We start from the raw sequence: 17,540 nt of genomic DNA, 5'->3' as shown, positions 1-17,540 counted from the left end.
CCAAAGGTCCATTAGCCCAGTAGCATTTGCAGTGGCCAGCCACAGATGGTTAAGGGAGATGGCAAAGAACAGAGCAAGCGCACAACCTCTCCTCTCCCCCCCAAACTTTTCCATTTCTGAGAATGAACAGCTTTGGGAATATCTACCTTCTGCCCCTTTTGATATGATTTATCTTCCTCCCAGGGCATTCAAAGTCTTCCTATATTTTGTAACTTCATTTCCAACGGAGGGACTTGAGGAATTCCCAGGAGAGGACCATTGCTCCAGAGCAACAGGGGCAGCAGTTGAGCTCAGTCTGTCCCCTGAGCAGGGACTGCAGGCTGCTCCCAGACCTGATGCAAAACTCTTCACAAGGAGTGAACAGGCGGTACAAAAATAGCCTGGGGCCTGGTCCCTGAGATGCATGGGGAATGCAGACCCACGGACACATCTCAGAATCACAGAATGGTAGGGGTTGGAAGGGACCTCTGGAGATCATCTAGTCCAGCCCCCCTGCCACAGCAGGGTCACCTAGAGCAGGCCGCACAGGAACACGTCCAGGCGGGTTTTGAATGTCTCCAGAGACATTCAAACTCCATAAACCCCACCAGCTCTCTGGGCAGCCTGTGCCGGTGCCCTGCCACCCTCAAAGTAAAGAAGTTCCTCCTCATGTTTAGGTGGAACTTCCTGTGCTCAAGTTTGTGCCTGTCACCCCTTGTCCTCTTGCTGGGCACCACTGAAAAGATCCTGTCCCCATCCTCCTGCCACCCACCCTTTAAGTATTTATAAGCATTGATAAGATCCCCCCTCAGTTGTCTTTTTTCCAGATTAAAAAGACCCAAATCCCTCAGCCTTTCCTCATAAGAGAGGTGTTCCAGTCCCCTAATCATCTTGGTAGCCATCTGCTGCTACATTTCTTCAGGTAACTCTTACAACTCTGGTGTCTAGTGGCTCGTGTTAAAACTTTGAGGAGAAATGGGACAGCCTCTAAAACTGCCATTTGGATTGCTCCAGTTATTTATTGCAAATGCCTTACTAGTAGATAACCCTAGCTTCCAGAGTTTCCCATGCTCAAAAGGACAGCTAAAAGTGGAGGCTGACCCGGGGATTTTGAAAATACGGCATAACCAGCAGCTGTCACTTCAGAAGAGGTGTTGGCTCCTGAGTTATGTTGCTGTGTGATTGGCAAGTATTCAGCATAAAGGTTCCTGGCCTCCTGAGGTGACAGCCAGCCCTGTGTAGGGTGCAAGGACTCACACCTGCAGAAACCATGCCTCCCCCTGAGAGCTGAGTGACAGAGGAGCGTGGCTTTGAGGAGGGGCCTTGGTGGTGAGGTGGAAACCTCGAGTACCTTGTAGTGGATGGTGCTGCTGCATGAAGGCTGTGACTGTTAAAAGTGTGGGTTTAGATTTTAAATAATGTAGCCTTGCTTTTACTAGTCTTTACTGTTACCTTATCCTTTTACAAGAAGTGAGAGAGTTGCCACAGCTGCATGCAACTGCTTACTCTTCTTGCTGTCCCTTCTAGTCCAAAGACGCCAGGTGTTACAGAGAACAGACTTTTGAGGCAGGGTCTTCTCTACCCTTTAAAACGTGCTTCCAGTGCAAAGAAGAGCCATATCTTGCTGAGTTATCGACATATCGATTATGTTTTAAAAAGTTGTGGTGACGACTGATGCACTGATTGATACCAGCTTCTTTATCATCTGCACCTTTTCCTCCTTCAGATTGTGTTAACGTGTATTTTCATTGTGTTGGACTTGTCTGATTTTAAGTTGGTGCTTTGCATAGCTCAAGGCTTGTAGCTTGTGTTTGATGTGTAATAGCAGACAACTTAAGGTTGTGGTTTGTTCTTCATGTCAGAAAGCAGTTTGCTTCCCTAGTTTTAACTGTGTCACATGCTCTTCAGGGGAGTGTACAACCAAGCAGTTTGTTTTCACTGAGCTCTTTCAGAGGGGGAAGAGGCTATGTCTGTCTGCCAGAAAAATCTGCTGCCTGTTAAGATCTCAGGAGCATCAGCAAAAAGAAATTAATCAACTGTACGGCTGAAAACAGGGGCTATTTGGGATGGACAGTCCTAAACTGAGGTAGTTCTCACTTCTTTGCAACTATATCCAGGGCCCTTGTGAGGACAGAGCCGGAGGGGAGCTCCAGGTACATCTCTGCAGTTCCCTGGTGTGCAGGAGCCACCCCATAAGCAGCCACCGGGACCAGCGTCCACGTTGGACGGGCTGCGTGGGCTGACGTCTCTCTACTCATCCCCAGGACAGCGAGTATCAGAAGACCGGAGCCCCCTGGCCCTGCTGCTGCTCATCTCCCATGCTCCTGTGGCTGGAGGGCTCTTCTCCAGGCTGACAACCGGGTGACTGTCCTCCAGCCTCAGCATTCATTGGGATGAATCCGAGCGTGAGTGGTGCTGTTCCCCAGCTGGAAGGCTGAGGCTCATGGAATGGTGACGCACCTATTGGATGGTGTTTTGGCAGCCACCGCCGTCAAGGCTGAGTAAAAATTTTAATTTATTTTAATGTCGTTATTGAGGCATTTTAATTCCATCAAAGGAAATAACACAAGACCATCTACAAATATTCATTTGCTACTTTAAAATGAATTTGCTTCAGCTGTGCTTGGTTTCTCCTTTTTGGGTTTTACTTTGAGACTAACTTCTCGCTTACAGGCACAAGCATTCAAGGATTGTGAACCTTAAAAATTGCTGTCTAAATTCTGTGTTTCATACATGAATATTTAAACACAGTAATATACTCTGTTCTTTCTGTAAGGCCCCATTTTTAATCATTAATGCCTGTTCTTTTTGAGCAAATAAACCTCATATATGAGACTTGTATGCATTTTAAAAAAAGATAGATCTCTGGGACAAGTTCCAATATGGCAATGTTCTGGTTATGAATATTTATAGATCCATCAAAATCGGTGAATACTGAATTTTCTGATAAACATTGTGGAGGGTTTTTTTTTTTACTTTTCTTTTGAAAGAGACTGAAAAAATTATTTGCAAACTGGGTCAAATTCAGTACATAATTCTGGTCAAAAAGCATCTTTTTTTATTTTTTGGTTAAAAACATTTTTCAAACTTTTTGATTGAAAACAACTTTTACATGCGTAATTTATCCAAATTGCAAAAAACCCCCAAATCTTTCGACAGTACTGAATAACATGACACAAAATAAAATATTTCATTTGTGGCAAAGATTTTAAGTGAACAAAAATTAAATTTGGTGTTTTTTTAAGGTAAGAGTTAGGTTGCCTGTTGCACGTTAGTAGTAGAATACTGATCAATGTGGTCGCACTGGCTTTGTTTCCAGGCTGCAGTGAAAGTTTTTCATCCAGATGCATCAGTGTTTTGTTAGAACTGTGACGAAAACCATCAGGCTGTTGTCTGAATGTGCATACGTATCGCGTTGTATTTAAGAATATACTGTTGCCTCTTGCACTCGGCTCATGAATGTGGCAGCATTTGTTCTTTCTGTGCAACAAGTGCGGCGATGTTCTGGTTTTTCTTCTGTGCACCAGGTGTTCTCACTTGATATATTTTTACATTTAAAATGAAATCATTAATGCTGCATAATTGAAGCCTGTCACTTTTACAGGAATAGATATCAGAGGAGGATTTAGATTTCTGTGTGCACGGTGAACCCTGGCTGCCTTTCCTCCTCCTCTCGGCAGGTACTGAGAAGCATGCTTAGATATGGGTGTGAACAGCCTGTGATCTAAATAGCCCAGAAGGAAAGTCCTGTTGCAACACATACGACATCTCCAAATCAGCTGTTGCACGAAGACATTTCCTTGTCTGGTGGGTACTGGGTTTTGACTTGAGAATGAAAAGAACGCATCGGTATTTCCCATGGGATGGAAACACAATTTTCCAGTCATCTCTAGCTGCGGGTGACTGATTCAGAAAGTAAGAGATTAAAGAGATACAAATGATAGCATAAAGGAGAGAATGACAAAAACTTTACCAAGACAACGCTTTGAGGGAATGCAGAGGCGAGTGATGGATAACAAGATAGCTTTATGGGCAGGGTACAGGGACCCTCAAAAGTGCAGCCATTGATTTCTGACAGTAACATCAGAAAACTGCAGTCAGGATATGGCTACTGTAGCGTTGTGGAATCAGGCATGCGCTCCGAGAACTCGGCTTTATCCCCTGGCTGGTTGGGGGCACAGCAGTGCATTGGTTGTGAACCTCTGCTGTGACAGAACCAGCACAGGTACCTACTGCAGTAGGGTGCTCATCCTTGAGACCTGTGCAGAAGAGGTCAGGAGTTTGACGGTGGGAATACATAGGGATATTGTTCAGGACAGTGTAATGCAAGTTTGTCATCCCAAATTGGGGTCGTTTATGTATGATATTGGACTGTAGGAAAGTATGTATCAGTGATGTTCTTAGCCAAATCCATGTTCGAGCAACAGCTGAATGGGTTTACATCAAAATTCTCCACTGATAACCATATGTATTTTGATTGGAAAGCTTCTGGATAGCATGGAGTTCTGTGGCTTTTTTGAGAACCAGAAAACAATGTGTTGGGGTGACAGCACCGTCTCAATCTTACCAATAAACTGCTGCCCTTTTGCCAAAAAGGAGCTACCAATTGAAAAGATATGGTTTGTTAAAAAGTACATATAGTTGCAGAATAGCATAAGTTACTAGATGCCTTTTTAGTTCACTGTGACTATGAATGCAGGAAACAAACTCATATGCTTTTGATCTCTTGCAGTAGGACCTTCTCGTTCTACTACAGAAGTGGAGTTACCTTTCAAGAAATTAAAAGCACACAAGGGTTAGGAATAATTTCTTTGTCAAATAGTTGATAAAGTCTAGATCCTGAATTTTCCTATGCATGCTGTTACCTTGATTTTTCAGAAAGAGTTGTAATGCATGCATGTTTGCTCTTGCAAAACCTTTTTTTTCGTATTCTGCATGTAAGTCTATGAAGTGGCAATAAGAGGTCTGTAGCTATCTTTGTGCTAGCTGGCTGGGCATCTATAGTGAACAGCTAGAGTTGCCTGTAAAATTGTATCAGAGATCCTGGATTTTTAAAAATTGTTTGTAAAGAGTAGTGTTTTTTGGTTTTTTTTTGTTTTTTTTGTTTTTTTTAATTTTCAAAACCCTTTTTGCTTTACTTTCTTCAGTACAAGAAATGATACTTGATATGAGGTCTTGGAACTTCTCTTTTCAAAGGAAACGGAGGTTTTACTGTATGTTCTCTTTGAAGGAATTTGCATGACAATTTGCGATGTGCCATTTTCTTTGCCTTCACTTTCTGCAGTGCTGGTTCCTTTTGCTAAAGATGGCTCAGACGTGGGCAGTTCTGGCTGCGCTCCCTTTCTTGCTAATCAGTCTGGTTGAAGGGTCAGGTGAGTGACAAAGATCTAAAACTACATGCAGCACTCTTTGGTACTCTGTATTTCCAACTGACCAGTACATCGAAACTTTGCAGTTGACCGGGGGAAATTTTTCTTATTGTTTAATATGAACGCAGAGAGTGATGTCACCTCAGCTGGCAAAATAATTGTGTGCCTTGCAGAGGCACAGGATGATATATCTGATAGGAATCCAACACAGATCATCTCAAGACCCATCTCCTGTTCAACTGGAACAATATCAGGAGAGCTATGATTTCTGGTAGAAAAGGGATCTAGCTATACATGCCCCTGACTAAACATTCTTCGTGTATTACTGCACCAAGTGATCTTGGGTTTTAATCTTGTTACAGGTGTATGTTCTACTGCTATCCCCAGTTTTATTTGCTCTTTAACCAAGACGCTTAATTCAGTAACACAATATTTTTTTAAAAAATAGTTTCCTTTCCCATAAAGGGTGAATCTTGCCCTCCCCCCTCAGTTTTTCAAAGCCCATCTTCAAGTGATATAAATCTGGTGTCTAAAAAAAGATGGAGGACTTGCAGCTCATCAGCACGTATCACATACCTGCACAGTGTCCACAGCAGAAAGGCACCATCTCCGCTGCATTTTCAGGCTTCAAAGAGTGACAGCAGGAAGCCGGACCTGGAAATCGAATGCTACTGATGCATCTGCCCAGGGCAATCTGTCCCCAAGACTGTCAGTACAGTAGGAAGCAGAAAGTTTTAAGTGTGATGAAGTCAAGAGTTTTCTATGTTTTGACAATGGCTGTAGCATCATTTTTAATGCCTTTTTTTCTTCTGATGTAGTTCACAACATGGTGAGTGTGGAGGCCGGTCATGAGGCTGTGTTGAGTTGCCCTTACGCCTCCAAGTTGTCTTTGCTAATGGTGACCTGGAAGATGAAATGCAGCGGTTGCTGCTTGTTGGCCTATAGAAGTGATCACAATGAGACAAGGATGTTAAACTGCAGTGAGAGGATGACGTGGAAATACTCACCTGACAGTAACCCCGCTCTTCGTATTTACCCTGTGAACCTTAGTGATGAGGGAAATTACAGCTGTGAAATTGTCAGCAGTGCAGGGAATTTTCTTCTTTTCTCTTCTCTCACTGTGATAGGTAAGACATGCTTTGTGGTTTTGTTTGGGTTTTTTTGCTTGTTTGTTTGTTTTTTTCCTGTGTGTGTGGAGATCAAAATGATTTGATTTGGTGGTAAAAGACCAAATTCATTTTGGATGCATACTGAAATTGAAAATAAAGAGGTAAGCTGATGTAGTCTGGCTATTTGGAGAGGGGAAAAAAGGTGTGAGAAGTTACCCAATAGGACTTGGCTGTTCTATGGAGAAATAATCTGGGTTTTTTTTTTTTTTTTTAACAGCTTCTGACTCGCAGACAGAGTTTTAAATGCACAAATCCAGCAGTCTGCATAGTTTCTGAGAGAGTTCTTTGGGTGTAACATGGGGTTTGAATGTTGTGTGAATGTTCACACAACCAGGAGTATAAACTCTTTGTTAAGTTAATGCAAACAGAAGATATCACATAAATATTGCTGCTATTAGCTGAGCAATAGGATGCTGAACCAAAATTCCTAGTGAGGTCAATGTGTGTTTTTCTGGGGTAAGAGATGAATAGGAAGGAAGCAAAAGTTTCATGACACTATCTGGAAATATTTCAGTCTTCCAGAAATACTGAAAGCTGTTTATAAGACTGCATCACTCAAATAAAAATTAAATTAGTCTATTTTCAACATAGGCAGGAACGAAAGAATATTGTGAAACATAATGAATACATCAAGTCATCCTTTTCGGATAGTCAGGTAAACTGTCTCTAGGTTTCCATAAATTAAAAAAAAACAACATAGGAGAAGATTTTGTGTTCTGACCATATTAGTTAAGCCTTCTGAATATAGCTAAAAATTATGGGAAATGAATTTTGGAAATCTATAATTGCTATTATTAATTTTTGTCACTTTATTTTTTTTTTTTCTTCCCTGCAAGGTCTTGCCTTTCTGAAAATGGCTTAGGTGTTGTTGGACTTTAGGCAGAACGGTTTTGTCCAATTACTCCTTTATTGCCCTACTATCAAATTCTTGATTCTACCTACCCAATCTTCTAAATATTTTAGCTGGAGCTTCAGCAAGCTGTGTTTTCTTCAGTATGTACATGCCGTACTTATAAATCTGCATTTAATCTGCCCCTTTCTGTCATCTCATCTTCTCCTGTTACTACTGTAGTCACCTTTTGGACAACATGAGGAAGCAGACTTTTAGATGCAGCTAGCTCATTTTGGAGGTATTCACCTTGGACTTCTTGATGTATTTTTTTTTCTGTAAAGATCGTTGATGCTAATATTTCAAATCACTTTAAAATCTCTCGAATTGGTCACACAAACTAAAAAATACCACCTATTTTTCAGTTTCTTAGTTGGTGATTTTATACTGAACGAGAAATAATGGTTGTGGCCTTTTTTTTTTTCCTTCTTCTTCTGTAGTCCCTCCTGCAGTGACTCTGACCTATGGCAAGAGTGGAGCGGTTGTCTGTCAGGCATCTGCTGGAAAGCCAGCTGCTGACATCTCCTGGATCCCTGAAAGCAATCACAGCACCGAGGAAGAAGTCCATCACCCCAATGGAACAGTGACTAGAGTGAGCTACATAGGCTGGGTCAACAGCATGCTTCCCACCGTCACCTGCCTGGTTACGCACCCAGCTATAAACCAGACTCTGTCCCTAGACCTGTCACGTAAATAATATTGTTTTGTGATTGCTCTTCATCGTGCTGTTGGGCTTTTTTGTGCTGTTCGATGCAGCTGTTCCCACTGAATGCCAGGGCTCTGCAGATTATTTAGTGGGGTTATAAGTCAAAGTCCTAGTGCATGTTGATAGAGAAATTAATAATTTTGAGTTAGTAAGTTGAAACCAAATGTTTCGTGGCATTGTATGGAGAAACTTTCAGTGTGTGGTTTTTTTCTATCCCTGTTCTGTTTTACGGGAGTTCCTCATTCTGCTTTTGCTTGGTTGACCTTGGCTGGCCGTCAGGTGCCCACTAAGCTGCTCTATCGCTCCCTCTCCTCAACAAGACAAGGGGAGAAAAATATGACAAAAAGATCATAGGTCAAGATAAGGACAGGGAGATTACTCACCAGTTACTGTCATGGGAAAAACAGATTCAACTTGGGGAAATTAATTTAATTTATTGCCAATCAAATCAGAGTAAGATTGTGAGAAATAAGAACGAATCTAAAAGCACCTTCCCCGCACCCCTTCCTTCTTCCCAGGCTCAGCTTCACTTCCATCTTCTCTGCCTCCTCCCCCTGAGTGGCACAGGGGAATTGGGGCTGCAGTCAGTTCATAACACTTCATCTCTGCTGCTCCTTCCTCCTCACGCACTTCCCCTGCTCCAGAGTGGGGTGCCACCCGCAGGAGACAGTCCTTCATGAGCTTCTGTAACGTGAGCCCTTCCCACAGGCTGCCGTTCCTCACGAACTGCTCCAGCCTGGGTCCTTGCCAGAGGGTGCAGTCCTTCAGGAACAGACTGCTCCAGTGTGGGTCCCCCACGGGGTCACAAGTCCTGCCAGAAATCCTGCTTATGTGTGGGCTACTCTCCACGGGGTCACAGGTCCTGCCAGGAGCCTGCTGCAGCACAGGGGCTCTCCACTGGGTCACAGCTTCCATCAGGGCACATCCGCCAGTTCTAGCGCAGACCTCCATGGGATGCAGGTGGATATCTGCTCCACTGTGGTCCTCCCAAGCTGCAGGGGAATCTCTGTGCTGGTGCTTGGAGCACCTCCTCCCCCTCCTTCTTCACTGACCTTGTGGTCTACAGGGCTGTTTCTCTCTCATGTTATCACTCCTCTCTCCCAGCTGTTGTTGCACAGCAGTTTTTACCCTTTCTTAAATACCTTATCACAGAGGTGCCACCAGCATTGTTGACTGGCTCAGCTTTGGCAAGCAGCAGATCTGTCTTGGAGGCGGCCGGCATTGTCTCTGTTGGACACGGGGGCAGCTTCTGGCATCTTCTCACAGAAACCACCCCTGCAGCCCCTCTGCTACCAAAACCTTGCCATGCAAACCATGTGAATGTTTGATGTGAACCACTGATGTGAAGCTTTGAACTCCTGAAGTTGAATTTTGTCCAGCTTCCCACAGCGGTGATGGTCTGGAGAAAAATTCCTTGGAGAATGTCTGCCTGTGAGTTTTAAGTGATCTTTCCCAGGGCCAAAGGTAATAAAGGGTAAAATTCAGATTCTCAGCTGGCTTGCTGGACCTGTTAGAAGCTTATTGCAGTAGAATTTGTAAGAACAGCTGAATAAGTGCTCATATCACCAAAATATCTCAGTAGAGCCACGAAGGAGAGAAGTCAGTGGAGACCAGTCATTAATAACAGCATGTTGCAGGGATGGCTGGTCAGTTCTGTTGTTGCAGGGCTAATATAATTTAGAACAAAGGAGACCGTGCAGGCAGGCAAGTTGAAAATGAAAGTGTGTTTGTACACACAAATGACTGTGTGTGTGAGGCGGCTTCCTAGTGCTGGTAGGCATCCAGACATCTCCTCTGTGTCTCTCAGCTCATTTGAGCTGTGGGGGTGGAGGATTAGCTTTCTCCTCTCGTTAAGGTAGGTAGTAACATCATGTACTTGGTGGATACTGACATCTAGCTCTGTAACTAGCTTTCTCTTCTCATCTCTCAGACTCTTCCCCCAGCCTTCCCTATCTCCTGATAGGAGGATCTGCGAGTGTTGCTGCTGTCATTGGTGTGACTTTATGCTTGATTTTCACGTGCAGAGGTAAGTCATTTGATGACCCTGAAGTGTATTACAATTCCATTGCTGACTATGTTCAAGTACAAGGATGTGTACTGTATTGCAGAGAGTGGGCTGGGAGGCAAGGACTGAGGAAAATGACCTTTTCGAAAAGTCCAAAATAAAATAAATTACACTTCAAAACAAGTCCGGAGTTTTGTGAGAGACATAGTTATTATGATATTAATGCATTATATGTATGGCAGAGACTCATCCAGGATGAAAAGGATTCTTTCCGAGAGTAGGGTAGGTTTTGAGGTTTTAGAATTATTTTGATTGTTCTGCATTTACTGACATAAAATCCTATACATAAGAATGACGGTTTGCAAACTAGTCTAATGACTTCACGCAAGCAACTTCCATCAGGAATCATAAGTTGTCCCTTGAGCAAGTGTAAGCATAGGCCAAATGTACATACTTGCCTCTAGTACACTCGCAGTTTCTCAAGCTGTGTAGATTTCATTGATACTGGGCCAGGCTCATACTGAATAATTTGATACTGAGAATTCAGATGATGGTTTACTACTCTTGGAGTTGAGTAAGATGGCTGTGATGGTGTACAAAGGGAGTAGAAGCCCAAGTGGAGGCTTAAAATGGGAGGAAGAGAGAACAGCAGGCTGAAGGCAAGAGTGTTTTCAGGAGAGCAGGAGATATGAAGCACTGGGAGAAGGCAATGTAGAGTCAGGTGAACTGTAAATGGAGGGAACTTGCAGAGAATCAGGGTGCCTGATTTACTCTCCTCCATTGCCTTAGTGCTGCTCTAGCTTTACTGCTTCTCTTGGGTTTCTTCTTTGTGCTCAATGTCTTTCACGTTATTCCCCCTGCACTGGGCATATTACATTCCAGATGTATTTCATGAACCAGGTCTGAATGAAAGGGGCGAAAGTGGGTTGGCAAGAGGGAACAATGAGGGCAGGTGTGCACTAGAAGAGCAGAGAAGGCAGGATGAGGAAAAACAAAAAAAAGACAGGAGAAGAAAACAGAAGGGCAGTTGTCATCGGTGGTGGCAGCGCTGACCAGTGCTTGCAGCACTTTGACGGGAGCCTGTCCCTGTCACAGAGTGACATGCGTCTTTGGGGCAGGTGAGGAGAGGAGAAAACATGCTCAGTTGGCTTTCTTGGCTCAATGTGTCTCTGCAGAACTGAGGAAAAAAGCACCGAATTGAGTCAATTCAGTCATGGCTGCCAGGTTGAGCAAAAGTTTCAATGAAGGGAAAAATTAAAACAATAGTGTGTTCAAGAGCAGATTATAAAAAATAATAACTTAACCTACAAGTGTAACTGTATTTTGAAGAAAGTCTTTCAACATCTGAGGGCAGCTAGAGGAGAACTATAGACGTAACAGCTGTGCACCTTGCCCCATCAAACCATTTTAATTTCCTGACATCTCACTTTTAGCTTTCAGGTTACGTAAATTAGCACATGGGTCGGCAGTACCATTTGCAGTAAGTGGTTTTTTTTGTGTGTGTGTGTGCGCTTTGTGGGGTTTTTTTTTGTGTATTCTTCACTAAAACATGTAATTTCATTGCAATGTGTCTGCTCTGACAAAACTCCCATTTATCTCTGTGTGTACTTGGAGGGGGGAATGAGGAACAGTGTATCTGGGAGGGTGTCTATTGTTTGGATGGCCCTATCTTCATGTATATTCAGAGGATCTGAGTAATTGTTTAAGTACTAGATCAAGAGTGGTGTAGTGCATTTCCTGCCTAAGAATACTATAAATTACATACGCAATGTCAGTGGTTAAGCTGAATTTTAAATCTCCCAAAAGTTAATGTCTTCATACTTCTGTTTCACAGAGTGATCTTAACTCTGATCTTTTGCTTAAGAATGTGTATTGCCCTTGATGGCAGAAACCTGCCTGATTAAAGATTGAATGAAAACAGACACGCATTTTACAATGAGGGAAAAGTGTGCACTTCCTTATGCTGTATTAGAGACAAACACAGCCATGAAACTTTTATTTTTTAAGTTGCAGTTCAAACACTCAGAAGCTATGAAACAGCAGTGATAAATTTGCCACTGCAGCTTTTACTTCCTCTCTAATTCCTGTGTGTCGTGATACATATTTAACAGCATGATAATATGCTGCTCTTTCCTCGGGGCTTCTGCGTCATTTAATGCACATTGAAAGAGCAATTATTTAATGTTTTGTTTTCTGCTCACGGTTAAATTAATGGCCGTGTGCCTTGTTTCTTGCAAACTAGTCAAACGGTGTTCTGAAGTTAGAATGATTAATTTCCTGATATGCTCTTCTAATGCATTTGGGACAATTTGACTGACGGGAGTGGGAGTTGTAGAGATTGAAGTCAAAAGCTTCCAGTAATTTTAGGTGCCTAAATTGGATTGCCTGTGGCCTGCCTGGTTTTTTCAGAGGAGTTAGCATTGTTCATTATCATCTATTTTGCTGAAAATATCAACGTTTCAAGATTTGTTTTCAATCACATTAAGAAAAAAAGATTCAAAGGCTGTCCTGGGTAGGCTCCATGAAGGCAGTTGTTGCATCTCTCTGTCAGTTCAGGTTTCAGCTTCTGTGCCCTACCCCATTGCTCGCAGAGCTTAGAGAAATAACTTTATGCTTCTTTTGCAAAAGTGATGTTACCTACCAGGTTGCTGTTGGTCTTGTTTTTTGTTTGGACTCTATAGGTGTGGTGATTCCACAAAATTCTACAATGTAATATAATGGTACGTGTTTTTCTTTATATTGCAGACTAAGAACTTCAGGTCCACACCGTCACGTAAGAAAAGAGAAGTCATCAAGCCTCCTGTCTTATCAGAGTGTATCTATCAGAACTACAATCCAAGAATGATATATATGAACTATTAACAGTGTAGGCACAAGCAGTTTAATACCAGCTTAGCTACTAATGACACTCAGTTACTTGAACTTGTACTTCAACTAACAAATCTCAGACCTTGCCGTACAGCAGGCCAACAGAACACTCAAAACTGCCCCACAAAAGCCTTTGTCTTTCCTGACTGAAGACAGTGGGGGAAAGCAACCTGTTTTAGTAAATTATTTCTCTCTTTCTCTAAAGATCAGCTCTTGAAGCATTTGAAATTTTTAAAGACCGAGCTGGGGAAATACATATCTGAATTCTGTTTGAAAATGGACTCTGAAGTATGTGCTGTTTTCCCTCAAATCAATAATTGACATATTTCTTTGCCACAGTAACAGACTGTTGGTGAATATGTAGAACTTCTTCCCATTTTCACAACTGCATTATCTTTGCGATTTTGTGGTGGAAACCAGGAAGTGACACAGGGGACCCCAAAACACAGAAGTTTAAAGAAATGCATCCAGCAGAAATGCAGAAATAAAAGAGGGTTTTCTTTCTGAGTAGATAATTACATGTGGCAGATGACAATGTGGTATTTGTCACTTTGTTTACTTTTTATTTTTTTAATGTATTTCTTTTTCAGTTAAACTTTCAGTTTGCATTGATAATGGAAGAAAAAAAAAAGCCAAATTGAAATTTTACTTGATATGGAAATGAGAAATAGCAATGGGCAATTTTCTAAGATTCATTTTAAAGTAAATGTGCAAATACGCAAATATTTACCTAAATGATTCCTGGGGCTATATGGGTAAATGTTTATTGACTAGTTTCTTAGAAGCTGAGATCACAGCATGGTTTTACTGAGAACAGAAGTGTTAAGTTGTGAAAAATGCAGGTGGTGTGCTTGTTTAAAACAAAAAAACCCAACCCTAACCAAATAATTTATTTCTTCTCATGCTCATCCCCCCAAGATGAACACCCCTCCGACACCCTCCCACCCCAATTGGTTGTTAATTGCAGTTTTCATTCGTCAGATTTGTCAAACCTTCCAAACACTAATGCAGCAGTAAGTATACTCAAATGTGTGTTTCGAATGCCCCTTGCCTGCTCCTTGCTGGAGGAAGTCATCTCTGCGCCTGCAGCGTTCTTAGGCGTGAGGATCTCCCAAGTGCCTTCTGATTGCACTTCACTCTATCACTTCTAAATAGACATGGGCGGTGGGCATCTACTGACATCACTCCAGCCTTTCATTTTCATCAGGAAGGCGTAAAGAGCGACTCTCTGCCTTAATGAAAAGTACCTACAGAAGGCAGTCCATTCGCGCCTGCCGGGTAACTGAGCAGAGCCTTTCTTGTGGTGTTCCATGTCAGTGATGGGTCACTATCTCAGAGCTGTGTGCTTCATGTCCTCCGTGGGGAAGAAGACGCACCATTCCACGCATACAGCCTCTGAGAGAAATAAGTAGCAGATAGCTCAGAATTAGCGAAAGCAGGTTTTCAGTGATTCTGGCTAGGAAAAAGTGTTTTGTAGCTCTAGTGAAATCCACAGCAGTGCCTTGGTCTAAGAAGTGGTTTCCCAGTTCTGCTGGCCCACAGCTGGCAGTGGTGGGCATGACCCAGCATCCTTTTTTTGTTCTCCCTGTCAACTGGGACCTTTCACAGTCACAGTGCTGTCGAGGAGTCGGTTGTGACTGGAAGCCTCTGAAATAGGGGAATCTCTTTGTTTCTTAGGGAACTGCCCAGTTGGGTCTATACCTGGGCTCCTAGCCTGGTGTCGCTCATTGTGACAAGTGAGCATGGATCATTCCTGTGGACAACTACAGCAATTTGGGTCTGTCTTACTCAGAAGCTGGACCATTGCAGCCAGACCGAAGGATGACATGGCTGTCAAAATGAAGGGAGTTAGGCTGTGGAGCAGTCTGCTTTTGGCAGTCATGGTGCACTGTGTTGTGATTTTTAGGGTGCAAAGCAAGAACTTCTCATAATTCCTTTGCACCAAGTGAAATGTTGAAGAGTAAGATCAAATGTAGACAGGCAGGGAAGATGATAGTGTGGCAGGTAGGACCCTCTGCAGAAAAATCACTGTGATAATTAGACGTGGCTGAAAAGCCTGGCTTCTGTGCTCGTGATTTTATTTTCCCCTTTAATTTGTAGTTGGTGGAATTGGTCCAGATGCCTGCAATGTGTCAGCATTTCCTAGAAATTCTGAGGAGCTTTTGTTTGATGTGCTGAAACAAGGTGCTCTGGCAATGAGATAGGTCCCTTTGTGCTGCAGGTACTCAGGTCCCTCCTGGCAGTTCCACAGCTCTTAACAGCCACGTTGGACCATGATTTGCCTGATTTCTTATTTCAAGAGCAAGTCCTGCTGCAACCTCTCAGAAAATGAGCTGAAAGCGTTGTAGCCTAGTCAGGCTTTGATCATCACCTGTTTACTGCCAACAAAAAGCTCGAGTTATCAACCCATAGCTCAGGCAAACCCACATGTTGCAGGCACTGAAAGCCCTCAGCTGCCTAATTGTTGTATCTCCCTCCTGCAATAAAATTGGCCCTTATGCTTTTCAAGCTCGTTGTATACGATTAATAAAACTTACTAGGCCAAAGAGAATAATGTGGCTGGTGGGGGGTGCTTGTAAGAAAGGCTGGGACATGAATAATGCTTCTAGGCAGAACATAATAATTGAACAAGCTCAGTTAATTTTCTGCTCATCTTTTGTATGCGTTATAATACTGGCACAAGTGGTAGGTAGTTTCAGATACAAAGTCTGCTGCTTTTTCAGCTATCTCTAATTCACTGGAGCTTTGGACCACAGGAGTATGTATTACATCCAAGCTGCCGACAGGTGATAACTATTCTAGTGGGCCTGTCAGCTCTGCTAACAGCACCGCCTTTGAAAGGAGGAAGATGAGATGAGGCAAGCAGAGGGCCCGTGCCTAGGCTGGGAAAGGCAGCTGGTGCTTGGGATGAGACACAGAGATCTGCGAGTTGAATGACTCTGTATGGAAGCAGAGAGAGGAAAATGGGAGAGACTGGAAAAAAGGGGGTTGACAGAGGAGAATGATAAGACTGAGAGAGCGAGGATGATGTTGGGTTGATGCAGCTTAATACTTAATAGTGTGATGAATTACTTTTTCCATTCTCACTGCCTGTCACTGGGTACCTTAACTGCTGATCGTGAGTGGTGAGGGATGGGCTTTTGTCTTATAGGAGGCTCTCTGCACTCTTATTTCATGGTGGGTGGGAAACTAGGCATGGGCTTTGATGGTTCCCCCTCTGCCTGCCATCACCAAAGAGCGGTGCGCATCGTGCCTCTTGGTCTTATGAGCTGCACACCAAAGGCCTAAAAGCCATGGGACGCACACCTCAGGGGAGCGAGGGGAAGGAGGGAAGGGCCTGCCACTGCTGCAGTGGCTCATCGGCGGTTTATCTCCTCCTCGGTCAGAAAGGCTTGAGCTGGGCTTGCAGCCAGCTCCACCCCTGCCAACTCCCTCCCTCCCAGAAGCAGGGACCAGTGTGCAGCAGTGCCCGGCCGCTGGGCCAGTGTGGCAGGGTGGGTGCGAGAGCCCTCCCCACGCTTGCCCAAGAGCTGCCACGGGGGCTGGTAGCTGCTAGCTCCTGCCCGAGCTGTGTTCTCCTGGGCTGCCTGATGTGAGAAACTGCCCGTTTCCCGCCTGGATTTAATTTCGCACTTCATCTGTTTGAGTGTTTTGAGAACGAGAAGGAAAACACTTAAATATTTTCTGTCATGCTGATTTTGTAATGGGATAGGCATCTTGGTGTAATCCAAAGAATAACCCAAATTGTGTATTTTGTCTCTTGTAGGAATTCGGTCTGGAAAATAACCAACTTGAGAATGTTTTTATGACTATATTTACCATGCTTTCTTCCTGAATTGCAAGAACAATTTTGATGATCTTATACTGATTTTATTTGCACCGAAAGCAAACTTAAGCAAGGCAAATGTTTTAGCTTGCAAACTTCCACATACTCTTCTGTGGCCTTGTCAAAATGGCTAGGAGAATCCTGACTGTTGATTGAATAATCATTGTGAGAGAGACACTGAAGGGTGATGGGTACTGGAGTAAGCTATTCGTACGCTCTGACAGAAAAAATAAGTAATAATAATAATAAAAAAAAAGGCTTAGAGTGTGAGTTCTTGCTCCAGGGCTGTTGCAACAGCTCTGCCTTGCCACTGCTGTTTCAGACTGACTATTTAGTGAAATGCACAGTTGATTGAAAGTCACTTGTGCTTTTTGGCACTAGATGTGGACAGCAGGTAGAGGGAGGTGATTCTACTCCGCTCTTGCAAGACCCCACCTGGAGTACTGTGTCCAGCTCTGGAGTCCTTAGCAGAGGACATGTTGGAATGGATACAGAGGAAGGCCATGAAGATGATGAGAGGGCTGGAGCACCTCTCCTATAAGGACAGGCTGAGAGAGTTGGGGTTGTTCGGCCTGGAGAAGAGAAGGCTCCAAGGAGACCTTATAGCAGCTTTCCACTATCTAAAGGGGCCTACAGGAGAGACAGGGAGGGACTCTTTATCAGGGAGTGTAGAGGATGAGGGGTAATGGTTTTAAACTGAAAGAGGGGAGATTTAGATGAGATACCAGG

The 17,540-nt window shown here is 43.4% G+C and overlaps 1 protein-coding gene across 9 annotated transcripts; it reads left to right on the top strand.

Annotated features, from left to right (window-relative positions):
• Positions 1-316: 316 nt before the first annotated feature.
• On the top strand, positions 317-17,019 carry LOC134521431 (cell surface glycoprotein CD200 receptor 1-B-like). 9 transcript variants are annotated; one of them, XM_063347922.1, is made up of 9 exons: positions 319-2,065; positions 2,244-2,480; positions 3,584-3,786; positions 5,264-5,351; positions 6,167-6,475; positions 7,847-8,095; positions 10,043-10,138; positions 11,551-11,597; positions 12,863-17,019. In XM_063347922.1, exons 4-9 carry the CDS (start codon positions 5,285-5,287, stop codon positions 12,977-12,979), a joined length of 885 nt encoding a protein of 294 aa, XP_063203992.1. In that variant the 5' UTR covers positions 319-2,065; positions 2,244-2,480; positions 3,584-3,786; positions 5,264-5,284; the 3' UTR covers positions 12,980-17,019. The 9 variants fall into 9 exon arrangements, 7 of the variants coding, with proteins under 7 accessions (XP_063204024.1, XP_063204015.1, XP_063204005.1 ...); XM_063347912.1 differs by having other exon boundaries at positions 319-2,132; XR_010072766.1 differs by lacking the exon at positions 12,863-17,019 and adding an exon at positions 9,265-9,543 and having other exon boundaries at positions 317-2,480; positions 11,551-11,593.
• The last annotated feature ends 521 nt before the right edge of the window (positions 17,020-17,540 follow it).

This window comes from Chroicocephalus ridibundus, chromosome 1, assembly GCF_963924245.1.
Source record: "Chroicocephalus ridibundus chromosome 1, bChrRid1.1, whole genome shotgun sequence".
In the NCBI taxonomy this organism is placed as follows: domain Eukaryota; kingdom Metazoa; phylum Chordata; class Aves; order Charadriiformes; family Laridae; genus Chroicocephalus; species Chroicocephalus ridibundus.
Note: the sequence above shows the minus strand (reverse complement) of the source record. Positions and strands in the feature narration are given on the sequence as shown.

Coding starts and splice junctions, on each gene's coding strand:
- LOC134521431 (XM_063347945.1), top strand. CDS start 5,285: ATGGCTCAGACGTGGGCAGTTCTGGCTGCGCTCCCTTTCTTGCTAATC. Junction 8,096..10,042: donor TCTGTCCCTAGACCTGTCAC/GTAAATAATATT, acceptor CTCATCTCTCAG/ACTCTTCCCCCAGCCTTCCC. Junction 11,598..12,862: donor GGTCGGCAGTACCATTTGCA/GTAAGTGGTTTT, acceptor TTTATATTGCAG/ACTAAGAACTTCAGGTCCAC.